The sequence below is a fragment of the Elephas maximus genome, chromosome 7, assembly GCF_024166365.1.
Source record: "Elephas maximus indicus isolate mEleMax1 chromosome 7, mEleMax1 primary haplotype, whole genome shotgun sequence".
Taxonomy (NCBI): domain Eukaryota; kingdom Metazoa; phylum Chordata; class Mammalia; order Proboscidea; family Elephantidae; genus Elephas; species Elephas maximus.
This window is the reverse complement of record NC_064825.1, coordinates 104,467,299-104,480,750: the sequence shown is the minus strand read 5'-3', so window position 1 is coordinate 104,480,750 and position 13,452 is coordinate 104,467,299. Positions and strand designations below refer to the sequence as shown.

The window sequence follows — 13,452 nt, the reverse complement described above, 5'->3', positions numbered from 1 at the left end:
AGTTCTCCAAAGTTATTTTGATAATCAGCCATGTTAGAGAAGCTTTGTGGTCTATAAAAAATATGGGGGTTGACTTAATTTTGTAATATCCTTTTGGATATTTTCATACTGTACATATATAGAGTATATTTACCTCCTGTAACATCAATATTCTTAGAAACTAGTTTAAAGGGTAAGTATGTGGGGGTTATTTTAATGGACAGAGATTTGCAAATCTCATATAGGATCAACAGAAGTGCTCTGTAATCTGTTAATAATTAGAGTATAATGTAAATCTTTAAACCTTGAATGAGTGACTTTCAAAGACCTTAGATGATACTTATGAAAGCAGGTTTTTACTTCAATTCACAGGAGTGATAGGTTGGGTAAGAAAAGGACTGAAATTGTTCAGTAGACTTACCAAATAGAAGGTGTTTTTATAAAGGAGAGCACAGAATTGGGTTGTGTGCTTGAAATAGATGTGGAGTAGATGGATTAATATTTTAAACAATGGAGATAGAACACTGTAGAAAAATAGAAAGGAAAATATTTACTGCAGGAAATGGAGGAGACAATTACAGGGAGACTATTTTAAAATTGATAAAGAGATGGGATTTAGTGCACACACAGAGAGTTTGGTCATAGAAACAGAAAATTCATGCATTGTGAAGAAGAGGTCCAGCAGAATTATGATGTCAGATATTGAAGCAAATGTCAATAGGGATTTCAAGAGTAACTGGATATCATTACTAGGATTATTTTAAGAGAAACCAGGGTTGTTTAATATTGAAGATATTTATGATATAGTTTGTGTGTGTGCGCATGTGTGTGTGTGTGTGTACAGTCTTCTTTTTCATTTTTTCCTTGGAATCTCTTCTCTCATCTTTTTCACTCCTGCACACACACCACCAGCAAAAAAGTAAACTGTTTACAACAAAAATTGTATCTTTCCATGTTTTATTCATACTCATATTTTTTATTTTTTTATAATAATATTGTTCATAATTTTATGCTTATTTCTTTGTTGTTCAACAGTACCTTGTCAGCAACAATTTTTAAAATTATGAAATATGTCCATTGTGGATTTCAGTTAGTAGTTAAAAAGGTTCTGCCATTCGTAGAATGCAGAAAAAAAATCTCATTTATTAACATGAGGGTGAATATTAAGTAAATCTTCCTTTATTTTTATATTAAAATTTATTCTATTTAGATTTTATTTTTACAAATAGTATTAATTATATATACAGAATTTTATTTTCTACCAGATGTGACGAGTTAGTGTGGTAACCCTAATTACTTCATAATCTTCTCTTTCCCCCTAAGTTTCTAATTACTTGTTTGTCTTTCATTATTTGATAAAATAACTGAAGTTATGGACCAAATTTTAATCAGCCCTATATTCCTAACATATTGTACAGGGTTGAAACATAATAAGTCATAATTCCTATTTGTTGAATGAATAAATAAATTATCTGGAGATTTCATAAAGTCACTAGTTGCCATTATACTTACAAGTAAATTTGTCCTGAGCTCTGAAATAAGGACACACAGAAGAACATATGGGACAATGGAACAATGTGACTGAATTTGTCCTCTTGGGGTTCACTCAGAGTGTCCAGGGTCAGAAAATATTTTTTGTTGTGTTCTTGCTCATGTACATTGTGACAATGGTGGGAAACCTAATTTTTGGCGTGACTGTTGTGGTCGGCCCAACAGTGGATACCCCTATGTACTTCTTTCTTAATTACTTATCATTAATGGATGCTGTTTATTTACTACAAAAAAAAAAAAAACAGCTACCCCAAATAAGATTATAGACTTACTCTATGAGAAGAAAACCATTTCTTTTCAAGGTTGCCTGACCCAGCTTTTTGTAGAACACTTATTTGGTGGTTCTGAGGTTTTACTTCTGGTGGTCATGGCCTATGATCGATACTTGGCTATCTGTAGACCTCTGCATTATATGATGATCATGAACCAACAGGTGTGTGTTCTGCTGCTGCTGGTGACCTGGGTTGAAGGTTTTGTGCATGCTATAGCTCACCTTCACTTTGTTTACCATCTTCCCTTCTCTGGTCCCAATGTCATTGACCACTTCTGCTGTGACATGTACCTCTTATTAAAACTTGCCTGCACTAATACCTATGTCATTAGTCTCACTGTGATTGCCGATGATGGGGCAATATGTGTGATCATTTTTATGCTGTTACTCATCTCCTATGGAGTCATTATGCAGTCTCTGAAGAACCTTAATCAGGAAGGAATGCACAAAGCGTTATCCATGTGTGGCTCCCACATCACCGTGGTCGTCGTCTTCTTTGTCCCTTGTATTTTTCTGTATGTGAAACCTCTTTCCACCTTGCCCATTGATAAATTCTTGACTGTGTTTTGCACTGTTTCACCCCTGTGTTGAATCCTTTAATCTATACTCTGAGAAATGCGGAGATGAAAAATGCCATGAAGAAGCTTTTGACCAGAGAAAGAAAATGAGGTGACAGGCAAACACATAACCTACTTTCAATAAAGAACTGTCCCTTCCAGGAAAACAAAACAAAACAAAACACTGAATTCCTTTGCCATCCCGTTGATTATAGGGAAGTTGTATGTAATTATTTAATTGTGGTAAATATTTCCTCAAGTCATCATGTTTGTGCCTGATGAAAAACATATATCGGGTATCTCCAGCGATAAATTTTGTTGAAAATATATTTTTAAGATTTTCTTTTCCTTAGAAAATATACATACTTTTTTGGTGTAGAATAGTTCTGTTGAGTCTATAGATTTATGTTGTATGTGATGACTTATGCTACAGCTAATGCCATAAATTTATTGTAGTTGATAGAAGATTCTCTAATTTCTCTTTCTTAACTTAATCTAATCCTTTTTTCACAATTAATAGCGCTCATTGCCGATTTCTGAAAAATACTTTTTGAAATATAAAAATCTTTCCCTTCACCCCATACACAGATAGCTTCTGTTAGTTAGAAGCTTATATATTTATATTTGTATCTGCCAAATATTTGAAATATGTAGTTTCACTTATATTGGCTAGTATGTTAAGGTTTATGAGAAAGAATGCTTCAGAATTCTAAATTAACCATAAGGAGGCTAAACATGCAAAAAGAACATGAATGAACAAGACAGTTAGGCAGAAAAATGACTCAATCTTGCTTCTTTTCCCAGTTGGTTAATCATCTCCTCATGTGGAGCAGCTTTGTTTGGTGTTATATTTTCATAAAGATGATGTATTCATCTTCCAAGGTCATTTAAAATATCTGATGAAGACTTTGTTGTTTTTGAATATCTCATCTCCTTCTTGCTCATAGTGTTTCATGGTCTTCTAAAAGGTCTTAAACCAAAAAAAAAAAAAAAAAGGAAACCTGTTGCCGATTTCAACTCACAGCGACTCTATAGGACAGAGTAGAATTGCCCAATAGCGTTTCCAAGGAGTGCCTGGTGGAATCAAACTGTTGACCTTTTCGTTAACAGCTGTAGCTCTTAACCACTATGCCACCAGGGTTTCCAAAAGGACCCACACCCTGCCTTTCATATGGAAAATTAGCAAAATCCATAATCAATGAACTTCAACATCTTGACACTGAATTATCTTGCATCATGTCATTGTCAAGAAAGATGCTGACCATTCATGCTGTTTCCGTCCTCACATCTCTTCCTAGGGGAACACAGATTATTAGGTAATAAAGAGATCGGAATATATTGTTTTATTTGACAGAGGCCTCATTCATTACATCTTTGTGAACATTTCTCTTTGGACTCAGGCTTAAAATATTATCTGCCCCTGTGAGAGTAGGAAACTTGTGGTCAAAGGCACTCATGGTCCCTGCCTCCCCTGTTTCGTCTTATCTCATGAGAGCTAATGTGTTGGGGTGCTGGGTCCATTACACTGGTAAAGCATTCTGTATGCTTGACTTTGTATCCTGGTATTTATCTACAGTATTATTACCCTGCTTTTTAATTTTTTATACCATTTCAACCCTTCCTAAGCATAACACTATTCATCAAATAATATTAAACATTTGGTTGTTCTTAGTTAGTATAACTAAATGCTCTGCTTTTGGCTATTTAGTCAATTTTCAAATTTGTATAGTTATATCAAGTGATGAGATAAAAATTCTAGTTAATTGCCTATTTATGTTCACTGATTTATAGGTTATCTGAAGGCAGACAATTATTCCTGTGCTCTCTGTTTCTTGCACAATGTCTGGGATAAAGAATTCACCACAAAAACTTTGTAAATTGTTTGTATTCTTGAATTCTCTATCTATTGGAGTTAGAATTTTTACTGAGAGATTTTGATGAACTTTTTGTGTATTAGATATATGTACCACTTTTCTTTGATATTTGCTATAAATGTTTACTGTACCATGTTTTTCATATTATAATTATGGCCTTTTTTTATATACAAATGTTATATTTAAGAACTCTTTTACTTTTTGATTTCTTCATTTACATATACTTGGAGAATTCCATTCCCTCTCATTGACTTTATACACTTTAACCTTTTTTTTCTGTCCTGTAAATAGCTTTTGAAATAATTCTGCTTTCAACCATCTAGAATTTATCTTCATTTGTGGTGAAGGAACCTAAACCTGTTTTCTCCAAATGAGTAAAATGTTCGGACATCATAGTTTATTAATTATTTTCAGTACTAACTTAAATTTTTTTCTGTTAATATGTCATTTTATACATCTAAAAGTGTCAATCTTTTCTTCTACTTTTTTTTTACTTTGGCTTATTTCTCTGGCACGAACACACACTATTTCAGTAATCACATATTTTTAACATTATTTATACCTGGTCAAAAAAAAAAGAAAGAAACCAAATCTGTTACCATCAAGTCTATTCTGATTCATAGTCACCCTATAGCTGCCCTATAGGGTTTCCAAGGAGCAGCTGATGAATTCGAAGTGCTGACTTTTTAGTTAGCAGCAAAGCTCTTTAACCACTAAGCCACACCCTTCTATTAGAAAACTCTCTTTGGAAAACAAAGAATTTTGTTTTTCTTTCAGGAGGTGAATGTTGCATCATTCATATCACTCAACAACAGAAATGGAAATCTTGCCAGAGGTTCCATTTTGTTCTGAAAATTATACCTGTATGATAGACTTCCCCTGAGCCACATTCTTTGCTGTATATCTGTATGTAGTATTTTTTTTATTAAAGTGTTTTGTTATGCTGTTCAGTCTTTTAGTGAATGACCCTCTGACATCACCCATGAACTAAAGGACACTCATGATGTGATCTTCTTATGTCTCTATGAAAGTGCAATGACCTTCCACTAGTAGTCTTTCAAATAGCATGCATCTTGTCACTGTATCAGGGAATTTTTGAATCCCACCTCTTAGTGTTCATCACTGGGTGGCAGTATTCGGCTTCTGCCAGTGTCACCATCTGCATATGTTTATATACTAGACATTTCCAGGGTTATCTGAGCACTAGGATTATGGCTTTCTAATGAAAAGCTGAACAAAGAAAATGAAGAATTGATACATCTGAATTGTGGTGTTAGCAAAGGATATTTAACATACTATGGACTGCCTGAAGATTGTACTGAATTAACATACTTTGAGCATGATCATGTCTAAGTTTTTATCTCACAGAACTGTGACAGTATGCTAAGTCAATCCTTGAAGACAAATCTAAATATGTATTCACTTCTTTCCACAAATAACATTTCTCTAATTCTAAAAGCTAATCTGGAAGCAGAACAATATGGAAATTGCATCAAATTTTGAAAAAGCAATGAACTGTTGTTGATAATATGACAGATTCTAATGTTGTAAAAATTAAAATCAAGTGATACTGCTCAGAAAACACACTCAGAAATGTAAGCTAACCTAAATTTGGGGTGCTTCTGGTTACAAATGACAGAAAACTCAACGAAAACCTTTTTGATATATAAAGATATTTATTAATTGGCCATCATATCTGTAAACTTCAAGATTATGACAAGGTTCAGGGTAAGATGATAAAGTATATCAATTTTGTGTAAAGGAGCCATGCATGCAAGTAAAATTTTAGCTTATGCAAAGTTAAGTAACAGTTTGAAGTCTTAGTCAAGTTGAGTCTTGGCCCAAATGAAAACAAAGTGATTAAGTTAAGAGACATCCTCTTGGATCAGGAGTTAAATCTTCATGTTGTGACTATTCATGAAAGCAATTGTTGACTGTGTTTGAGAAATAGATCATTACGGTTCCAGCTGACCTAGATTCAGGCTTAGATCAACAACATTTGCTCTAATCCAGAAGTGCGGAACTGTGATTATCTGCCTTTTCAAGAAATGGACAGTAAATTTCAATAAGTTACCTAGACCCAATGTTCTCTGCCTCTGAGCCATAGGGGTTTTTGGTATTAGACCCTCTAATAGTCAGAGTAAGGCCTTCCTCTGCTAGGAATATGGTTAGGCAAGAGAATCTGGGGCTTGTTCTTCCTTCATTTTGGAATAAATATTATTTACTTTATCTAAAGACTTACTAATATAAAACTCATAATTTATAATTTGCTTTATATTAAAATTTTCTCTTCACATCACACACTTTTCTAATTACTTGGCTGTCTGCTACTTTTTCTTGGCAAAACCCAAGTCTTTTTCCTCTAGGGATGTCTAGGGGAGAAAAGTGTCCAGGAGCGGTAATTTCATTTGACTTTGTTCCAAATATTCTAACAAACTAATTTATAAGGAACTTGCATTATCTTTCATTTAAAACAGTGATGATGTAAAAAACCACACACTACCTCTGCACATATAAATGGAATAATTATTTCCTGACAGAATGACCCAAGAGATTACTTAAAACTCAAATTCCTGTCCAGGCTGGAGACACTCTCTTTAACTGGCCTCGAATCCTGTAGATGTTCTCTTGTTATATTTTCCATTGATACCTACCTCCCATTGCTTGTAGGAATTTATGGAAGGTCACGATTTTCTAGAGTGTGGTTAGAGAGATATAGGGGCATTCTTCTAATGAGGAAAGAAATTGTCTTTGGATATGCTTTTTGAATGACTGAATTGCTGAAAAGTTCTGCTTCTATTTGTGAGAAGCTCTGTCATTGGCATTTCCAGGAAGTTAAATCTCAGCCTTTGCCTTGTTAGGTACAGATTTAATGACTAGGGATACGAGTGTTACCCTAAAACCTCAGTCAAAATAAAGTAATTTTTGCTTACTTCATCAAAATTGATTAAAAAGAAAATTTCAATAAACTAAATTGAGTGATTTTTTCCTTTCTTTTTTGTTTGTGTCACTAAATAACAGTCTTGGCCAGATTAATTTCCATTAATTTGCTCAGTTTCTACAGTCATGCACACACAGCATCTTCATTGTTCTTCCAGTACATTTTCCCAACAGGTGAGAACGTTCAACTGTTTATTATTATTTTTAAATGTCTTCGTGTTCCAGTCATCCACATACAAACTTCTACAGTTACCTGAAAAAAAATGATTATGATGGGCAGCTTGTGTGGAAGTATGAAAAGTGTAACCAGTTGGAACTATTTCTAGATCCACTGATCACCCACACGTTGTCATGTGTTCTGTGATTGCAGATAAATGCATGAGGTATCACAGTTACTCTCAAGGAAAGAAGCCCCAATTTTCAGGACTAAGGACAAGAACCAAGAGGTGAGTTTTTGAGACATCTGACAGAGGATACTTATTAAAAATTTACATGATATATTGAAATAGAGCTAATTTCTTAAATACATTTCATTTATATTAATTTTGAGTTTGTAAAATTAAGCAAGAGAAACACAGAAATAAACCAGAACATACACAGTCTATTCTGCTTTAGTATTTTATCCTGATAGATGTTTACTGTCCTTTTACCAGGTAGCAAAAGAAGCACGTTATGCATTACAAGTAAGTCAATAGGTTTGTCATCTTGGTTCATAGGATATGTGATATGTTAATAATGATTTATAATTAATTTAGGTATATTGGAACTAAATAAAAAATCCAAACCCATTGCTGTCGAGTCAAGTGGATTCCAACTCATAGGGACCCTGTAAGACAGGGTAGAACTGCCCCATTGAGTTTCCAGGGAGCAGCTGGTGAATTCAAACTGCTGACCTTTTGGTTAGCAGCCCTTTTCTTCACCACTGCACCACCAAGGCTCCGTGTTTGAACTAGAAAATTTTAAACTGTGTATTATATCAAGTGTGTCAAGGTATAAAGAAAAAATGCCTGTTGTGCCTGGAAATGTGATATGTGCTTTTAAGGGTGAATATTTTAAAATTATGACAACTTTATACTGTATATCCTTTTTGCATGTATACAAAATTATGACAATAACCATATTTATATATATATCTTTTATATATATACAAAAAGAAAGCAATGATCATGAAGTACCTTGCCTACTGTCACTTAGAGAGACTTATAAAACTGTAATTATAATGTACCATAGAGGTTATTTTTGTTACTTTGGTATTTTAATTTCTCTTTGTAAAAAGCCATGTTAAAGGATTTTAACAAGTTAAAGGATTCTTTTTCTAGAAAGGTGTAAACTTAGTGGTTTAAGTTGAAAGCTTAGTAATTCTTTTAGTTTGTATAATATCAAATATTTGAGGACTGAAACTATAGCGGTTACTTTACATACTGATTGTTTTACATGGAAATAATTTAGCTGGCCAATAGAATATTTATTTCAGTGCAATCCAGCAGATTATTACTAAGATTAAGGACACTAGATCTTGCAGAAAATAAGTTAAAAAATAATTAGATATAAACTATCTTTACTATTATATTCTCCAACAACAACAAAAAATTCTCCAACAGCTGTGCCTTTATTAGTCTACAGCTTCAAAAAATGATAGAACTCCTGAATCACTTGGACATACAGAGTGCTCATTTCATCTGGTTTCTAAAAGAAAGCTCAGAATTCTTCTGCACATGTTCTTTCCCCTCAACCAAATCAATACAAATGAAATCAGCTTGTCTACATTTGAGGTTTAGTAATTCAGTGATTTTCTGTAACAATGAATAATCTTAAAGATTGTGTTTGAATCTACATATGTACTATTCTCTCTTGAGTTTCTCTTTAACTATAAGTGCTAGGGACTCTGAGGATTCAATGTTCTTTTTTTTTTCCCCCTTTGGATTTTCTTTTCTTTTTCTTCCTTTCCTTTGTCTTTCCTCTCACCTCTTCTCTTCTCCTCCAATCATCTCTCTTGTCCTCTTGTCTTTTTTTCTTTTCATCTCTTCTCCCCTTTCCCCTTCTTTTGCTTTCATTTCCCTTTCTTTTTTATTATTTCTTTTCTAGGATGGGCTCTGTGTTTATTTCTAATGGCTTCCCAAGAAGATTAAGTTCAGCAAGCCTCAGTGGTTGGCCTTTCAGCTCTCTTTCACTAAAAGAAATCATTCTGAAGATTTCTTAAGAATGTTACCTCCACTTAACACATTAATATCCCTATTACTTGTGTATATTAATTTCTTAAGTATTATTTCTCTGCTTCCTGATTTGATTCTTCTTTTCTTTCATTTTCTACTCTTTAGGCCTCCATCTGATGCATGGGTACAAGTTTTTCCTTTTTTTCTGCTTAACTTCCACCAATACACACACCGTGACAGGTCGATATTACCACACATATAGAATAAAATAGATAATTCTTATAATGTACAATTTATCCTATGTCCAAAATTGTGTGTCTGTGAGTTATAGGTATATAATATTCTTTTTATAAGTAATATACTTATTACTAATGTGACAAAGACCCAGGTGATTTGTTCTGATCAAATGTCCGTAGAGAAATATTCAAGAACAATAATAAAAAGCTATGATTTTTTGATCCTTTATCAGGATCCAGGGAGTGCTCTAGGCCCTTTACATGTAAACAAACACACACAAAAACTTCAGAGATAGGTACAATTGGTTTTCCCATTCGCAAATTATGAAACTGAGGCACAAAGAGGTTTATTAAGTTGCTCAAGTTCACCAGGATATTAATTGGTGAAGGGGAAATTCCTATACAGACAGTGTTGCTCTGTAGTGCACATTACTCACCACTGTGCTATGCTCTCTCCTCAAGGACGCCCTGGGCTGTACAAAGGCGCACACTGAGTGAGAAACCTTACCCAGTATTTGGTCACAGTAATGATCCAATTCCAACACTGGCTAGCATTTTTAAAGTAACATCCATGAGCTTGGAGATTGTTGTTTAATTCCAAATATACAAATAGAAGTACCCAGCAGAATAAAATAAGTTGGGCTTTCACTGATAGTATCATAGACAGTTGGTCTAGGAAGGATTCTAAGATCATCTTGTTTAAACCCTTTATTTTCCAATGAGTAAACTGAGATAGACTTGTGACTAAATTTAGAAAATGACTAAAGCTCATACTTTCTTACACTGTTTGGGCTTTTCCTTTGAGTATGTTCCTTTTTGGAATCTTGTCAATGAAGTTCTTAAATTTGACCACTCTCAGTGCCTAAGAAGCATTATATACAAAACCGCATTCCACTGTCTTCTACCTTTCTTTACAGTGTCTGTTTTCTCCCCCATCACTGCCCAGCTTACCCCCAAATGGTTTGAAAATAGTGGCTGCTAATGTACTAGTTGGTAATAGTTATATGTCAGTTAATTTCAGTTCAAAAATGTTTGCTTAAAATATGGATCATATTGTAAGTGTACTCACCACAAATCCTACCAACTTAAAGTGCTGACTGTATGTCAGTAGAGTATAGAAGTGTGTTAAGAGTTGTGAGGTAAGCAAAGAGGAAATGGAAAAAATTATGTATGCTTAAGAAAAGACAATCTATGCCCAAATTATTGCTACAGGGAATAGTGTGCTAAATAATTTTATAGTGATCTGATACATTTCAAAGTCCAGGCTCTTCAAATTTAGTGAGAGATTCATAAAGACTGAACAACCTTTGAGGCGGGAAGGCCCACACTTCTAATAATAGAATATCATAATATGTACGGAGATATTCCTGAAGAGGGTTTATTTTTGGTGCTATTATTTGGTTTTATATAGATCATACTGTAAAGGTACTCATCACAAATATTACCAACTCTAAGTACTGATTCTATTTCAATTTATTAATTTGGAGTTTATCTTCGCCACCAGAGAATAAGTTTCTTGAGAGCAGAAACCCTTTCCCTCTTTGTCATTGCTGACCTCTGTACCAAGCACGGTCATGTTTAAAAAAGGAGTATTAAATGAATGAAAGTCTGTTAGGCCTCTGACTGATCTTCTCTACAGAAGGTCCACTAAGATTTAGAGATAGAACTTGTTATTCGTAGGCCCAATTTAGTCATCTGAGAAGAAGTAGAATTCTTAAAGGAAGACATATTAGGATCTTTGGAAGAGAACATCAGTAGACTTTCTTAAACGTTTATTATGTATAAGCCACTGTGGAAGATTAATACTGAAGTGCTCCATGGCCTAATGGACATATTCATAGTGATGTCCATGATTTCATTACAGGCTTGTTCTTCTGAGCTCCCATCTCTGAAACAGGTCTTACAGAAGAATAAATGGGACACAGTAACAATGTAACAGAATTTGTCCTCCTGGGACTCACTCAGGATCCTGAAGGTCAAAAAGTGTTATTTGTCATGTTTTTGCTCATCTACATTGTCACGATGGTGGGCAACCTGCTCATTGTCATGACTGTTGTTGTCAGCCCATCCCTTGGCTCTCCCATGTACTTCTTCCTTGCCTATCTGTCACTCATGGATGCTGTTTATTCCACTGCCATTTCTCCCAAAATGATTCTAGACTTACTCTGTGATAAAAAGACTATTTCCTTCTCAGCTTGCATGGGCCAGCTGTTTATAGAACACTTATTTGGTGGTGCTGAGGTCTTTCTTCTGGTGGCAATGGCCTATGACCGCTATGTGGCCATCTGTAAACCACTACATCACTTGACCATCATGAATCGACAGGTTTGCATTCTCTTGCTGGTGGTGGCCTGGGTTGGAGGTTTTTTGCACTCTGTGGTTCAACTTCTCTTTGTGTACAGCCTCCCCTTCTGTGGCCCCAAAGTCATTGATCACTTCGGCTGTGATATGTACCCGTTATTGGAACTCGCTTGCTCTGAAACCTATTTTATAGGGCTCACTGTTGTTGCCAATGGTGGAGCCATCTGTATGGTAATTTTTATCCTTCTACTAATCTCCTGTGGGGTCATCCTAAACTCCCTGAAGACTCACAGTCAGGAGGGGAGGCGCAAAGCCCTGTCTACCTGCAGCTCCCACATCACAGTGGTTGTCCTCTTTTTTGTGCCATGTATTTTCATGTATGTTAGACCTCTTTCCAAATTTCCCATTGACAAATCCATGACTGTGGTTTATACAGTTATTACTCCCATGTTGAATCCTCTGATATACACCCTGAGAAATTCAGAGATGAAAAATGCTGTGGAAAAAATCTGGAGTAGAAAGTTAACCACAGGTAGAGCAAGAATGAGCATCCGCACTGAAAATAACATTGCTAACTTTGAAGTAAGAAATAGTTAATAAATGATCACAATGAATGATTAAGTCAATTCAATGGATTCTCTAGGAATAATAAAAGAGAAAATACATCTCTTTATTGACATAAAGGCATCCAAAATGTAGAATAAATTATTCTTTGACATTAGAATTAAACTAATAGACACATTCTGGAGGCTGGATAAAAGGAAAACATATTTTTTCTCTTATAAATAAAAATAAAACTAAGCTCACAGTGTAATTTCATTTTTCTCAGTATATACTGAAAAAGGGCTTCAAAGAAATTCTTTGTTTTTTTTTTTTCCTTTTAGAAAGAGAAAAAACAAGTTACTTTGGAAAATTTTATATCATTCCAATTAATGAGAAAACAAATTGGCCAATACTTAGAACAAATTTCTGAGGCCAAAAGTGTGGTTTTACAAAAATTTACTGTTCATTATTCTCTTCACACAAGAGCTTTTTTTAACCTCACTATGCATTTTGTGTTTAAGATTACTTCTGTTCCTCTGGGCAATGTCTATGCATTTGCAATTCTGCATATTTTAGTGAGACATGATATTGTGTTTGGTTTGAGACACCATCAGTGAGCAATTTTGGTAGATAGGATGTGGTTCATGAAGAAAACTCATTCTAGTTTTCTTGACTAGAGGACAGATAGTATTCTTTCAGTTTGAATTTGAAAATAACACTAATCTAAGTTATAAACATATTTTATATTTTCCTCATTAGTCAGTATATGCACTTTCTGTGATTCTTAAATGAGTAGACAGAGCTTCTGATTTTATTTCCATTAAATTGAATATTTGGAAAGAAATGTGTTGTTTTACACAAGCAGCATATTCCCAAAAGTTGTATTAAACTTAAATACATTTAAAAAAAAATTTTTTTTTTTTTTTTTTTTTTAACGTAGGTACTTAGTAATGATTTGTTTAGGTAAAAACAAAATTTTCTTTTTTTCAATCTTATGTAAAAAAAAAATGTTTTTCTCCACCTACAGCCCATCCAGGAACATCCCAA

The 13,452-nt window shown here is 34.2% G+C and overlaps 1 protein-coding gene and 1 pseudogene across 1 annotated transcript; both read left to right on the top strand.

The window, feature by feature from the left end:
* Nucleotides 1-1,538: 1,538 nt before the first annotated feature.
* Nucleotides 1,539-2,469, top strand: LOC126080158 (olfactory receptor 4A47-like; annotated as a pseudogene).
* Nucleotides 2,470-11,475: 9,006 nt separating this feature from the next.
* On the top strand, nucleotides 11,476-12,459 carry LOC126080157 (olfactory receptor 4A5-like). The gene has a single exon (XM_049891443.1). The coding sequence runs from the start codon at nucleotides 11,476-11,478 to the stop codon at nucleotides 12,457-12,459; it is 984 nt and encodes a 327-aa protein (XP_049747400.1).
* Nucleotides 12,460-13,452: the final 993 nt, after the last annotated feature.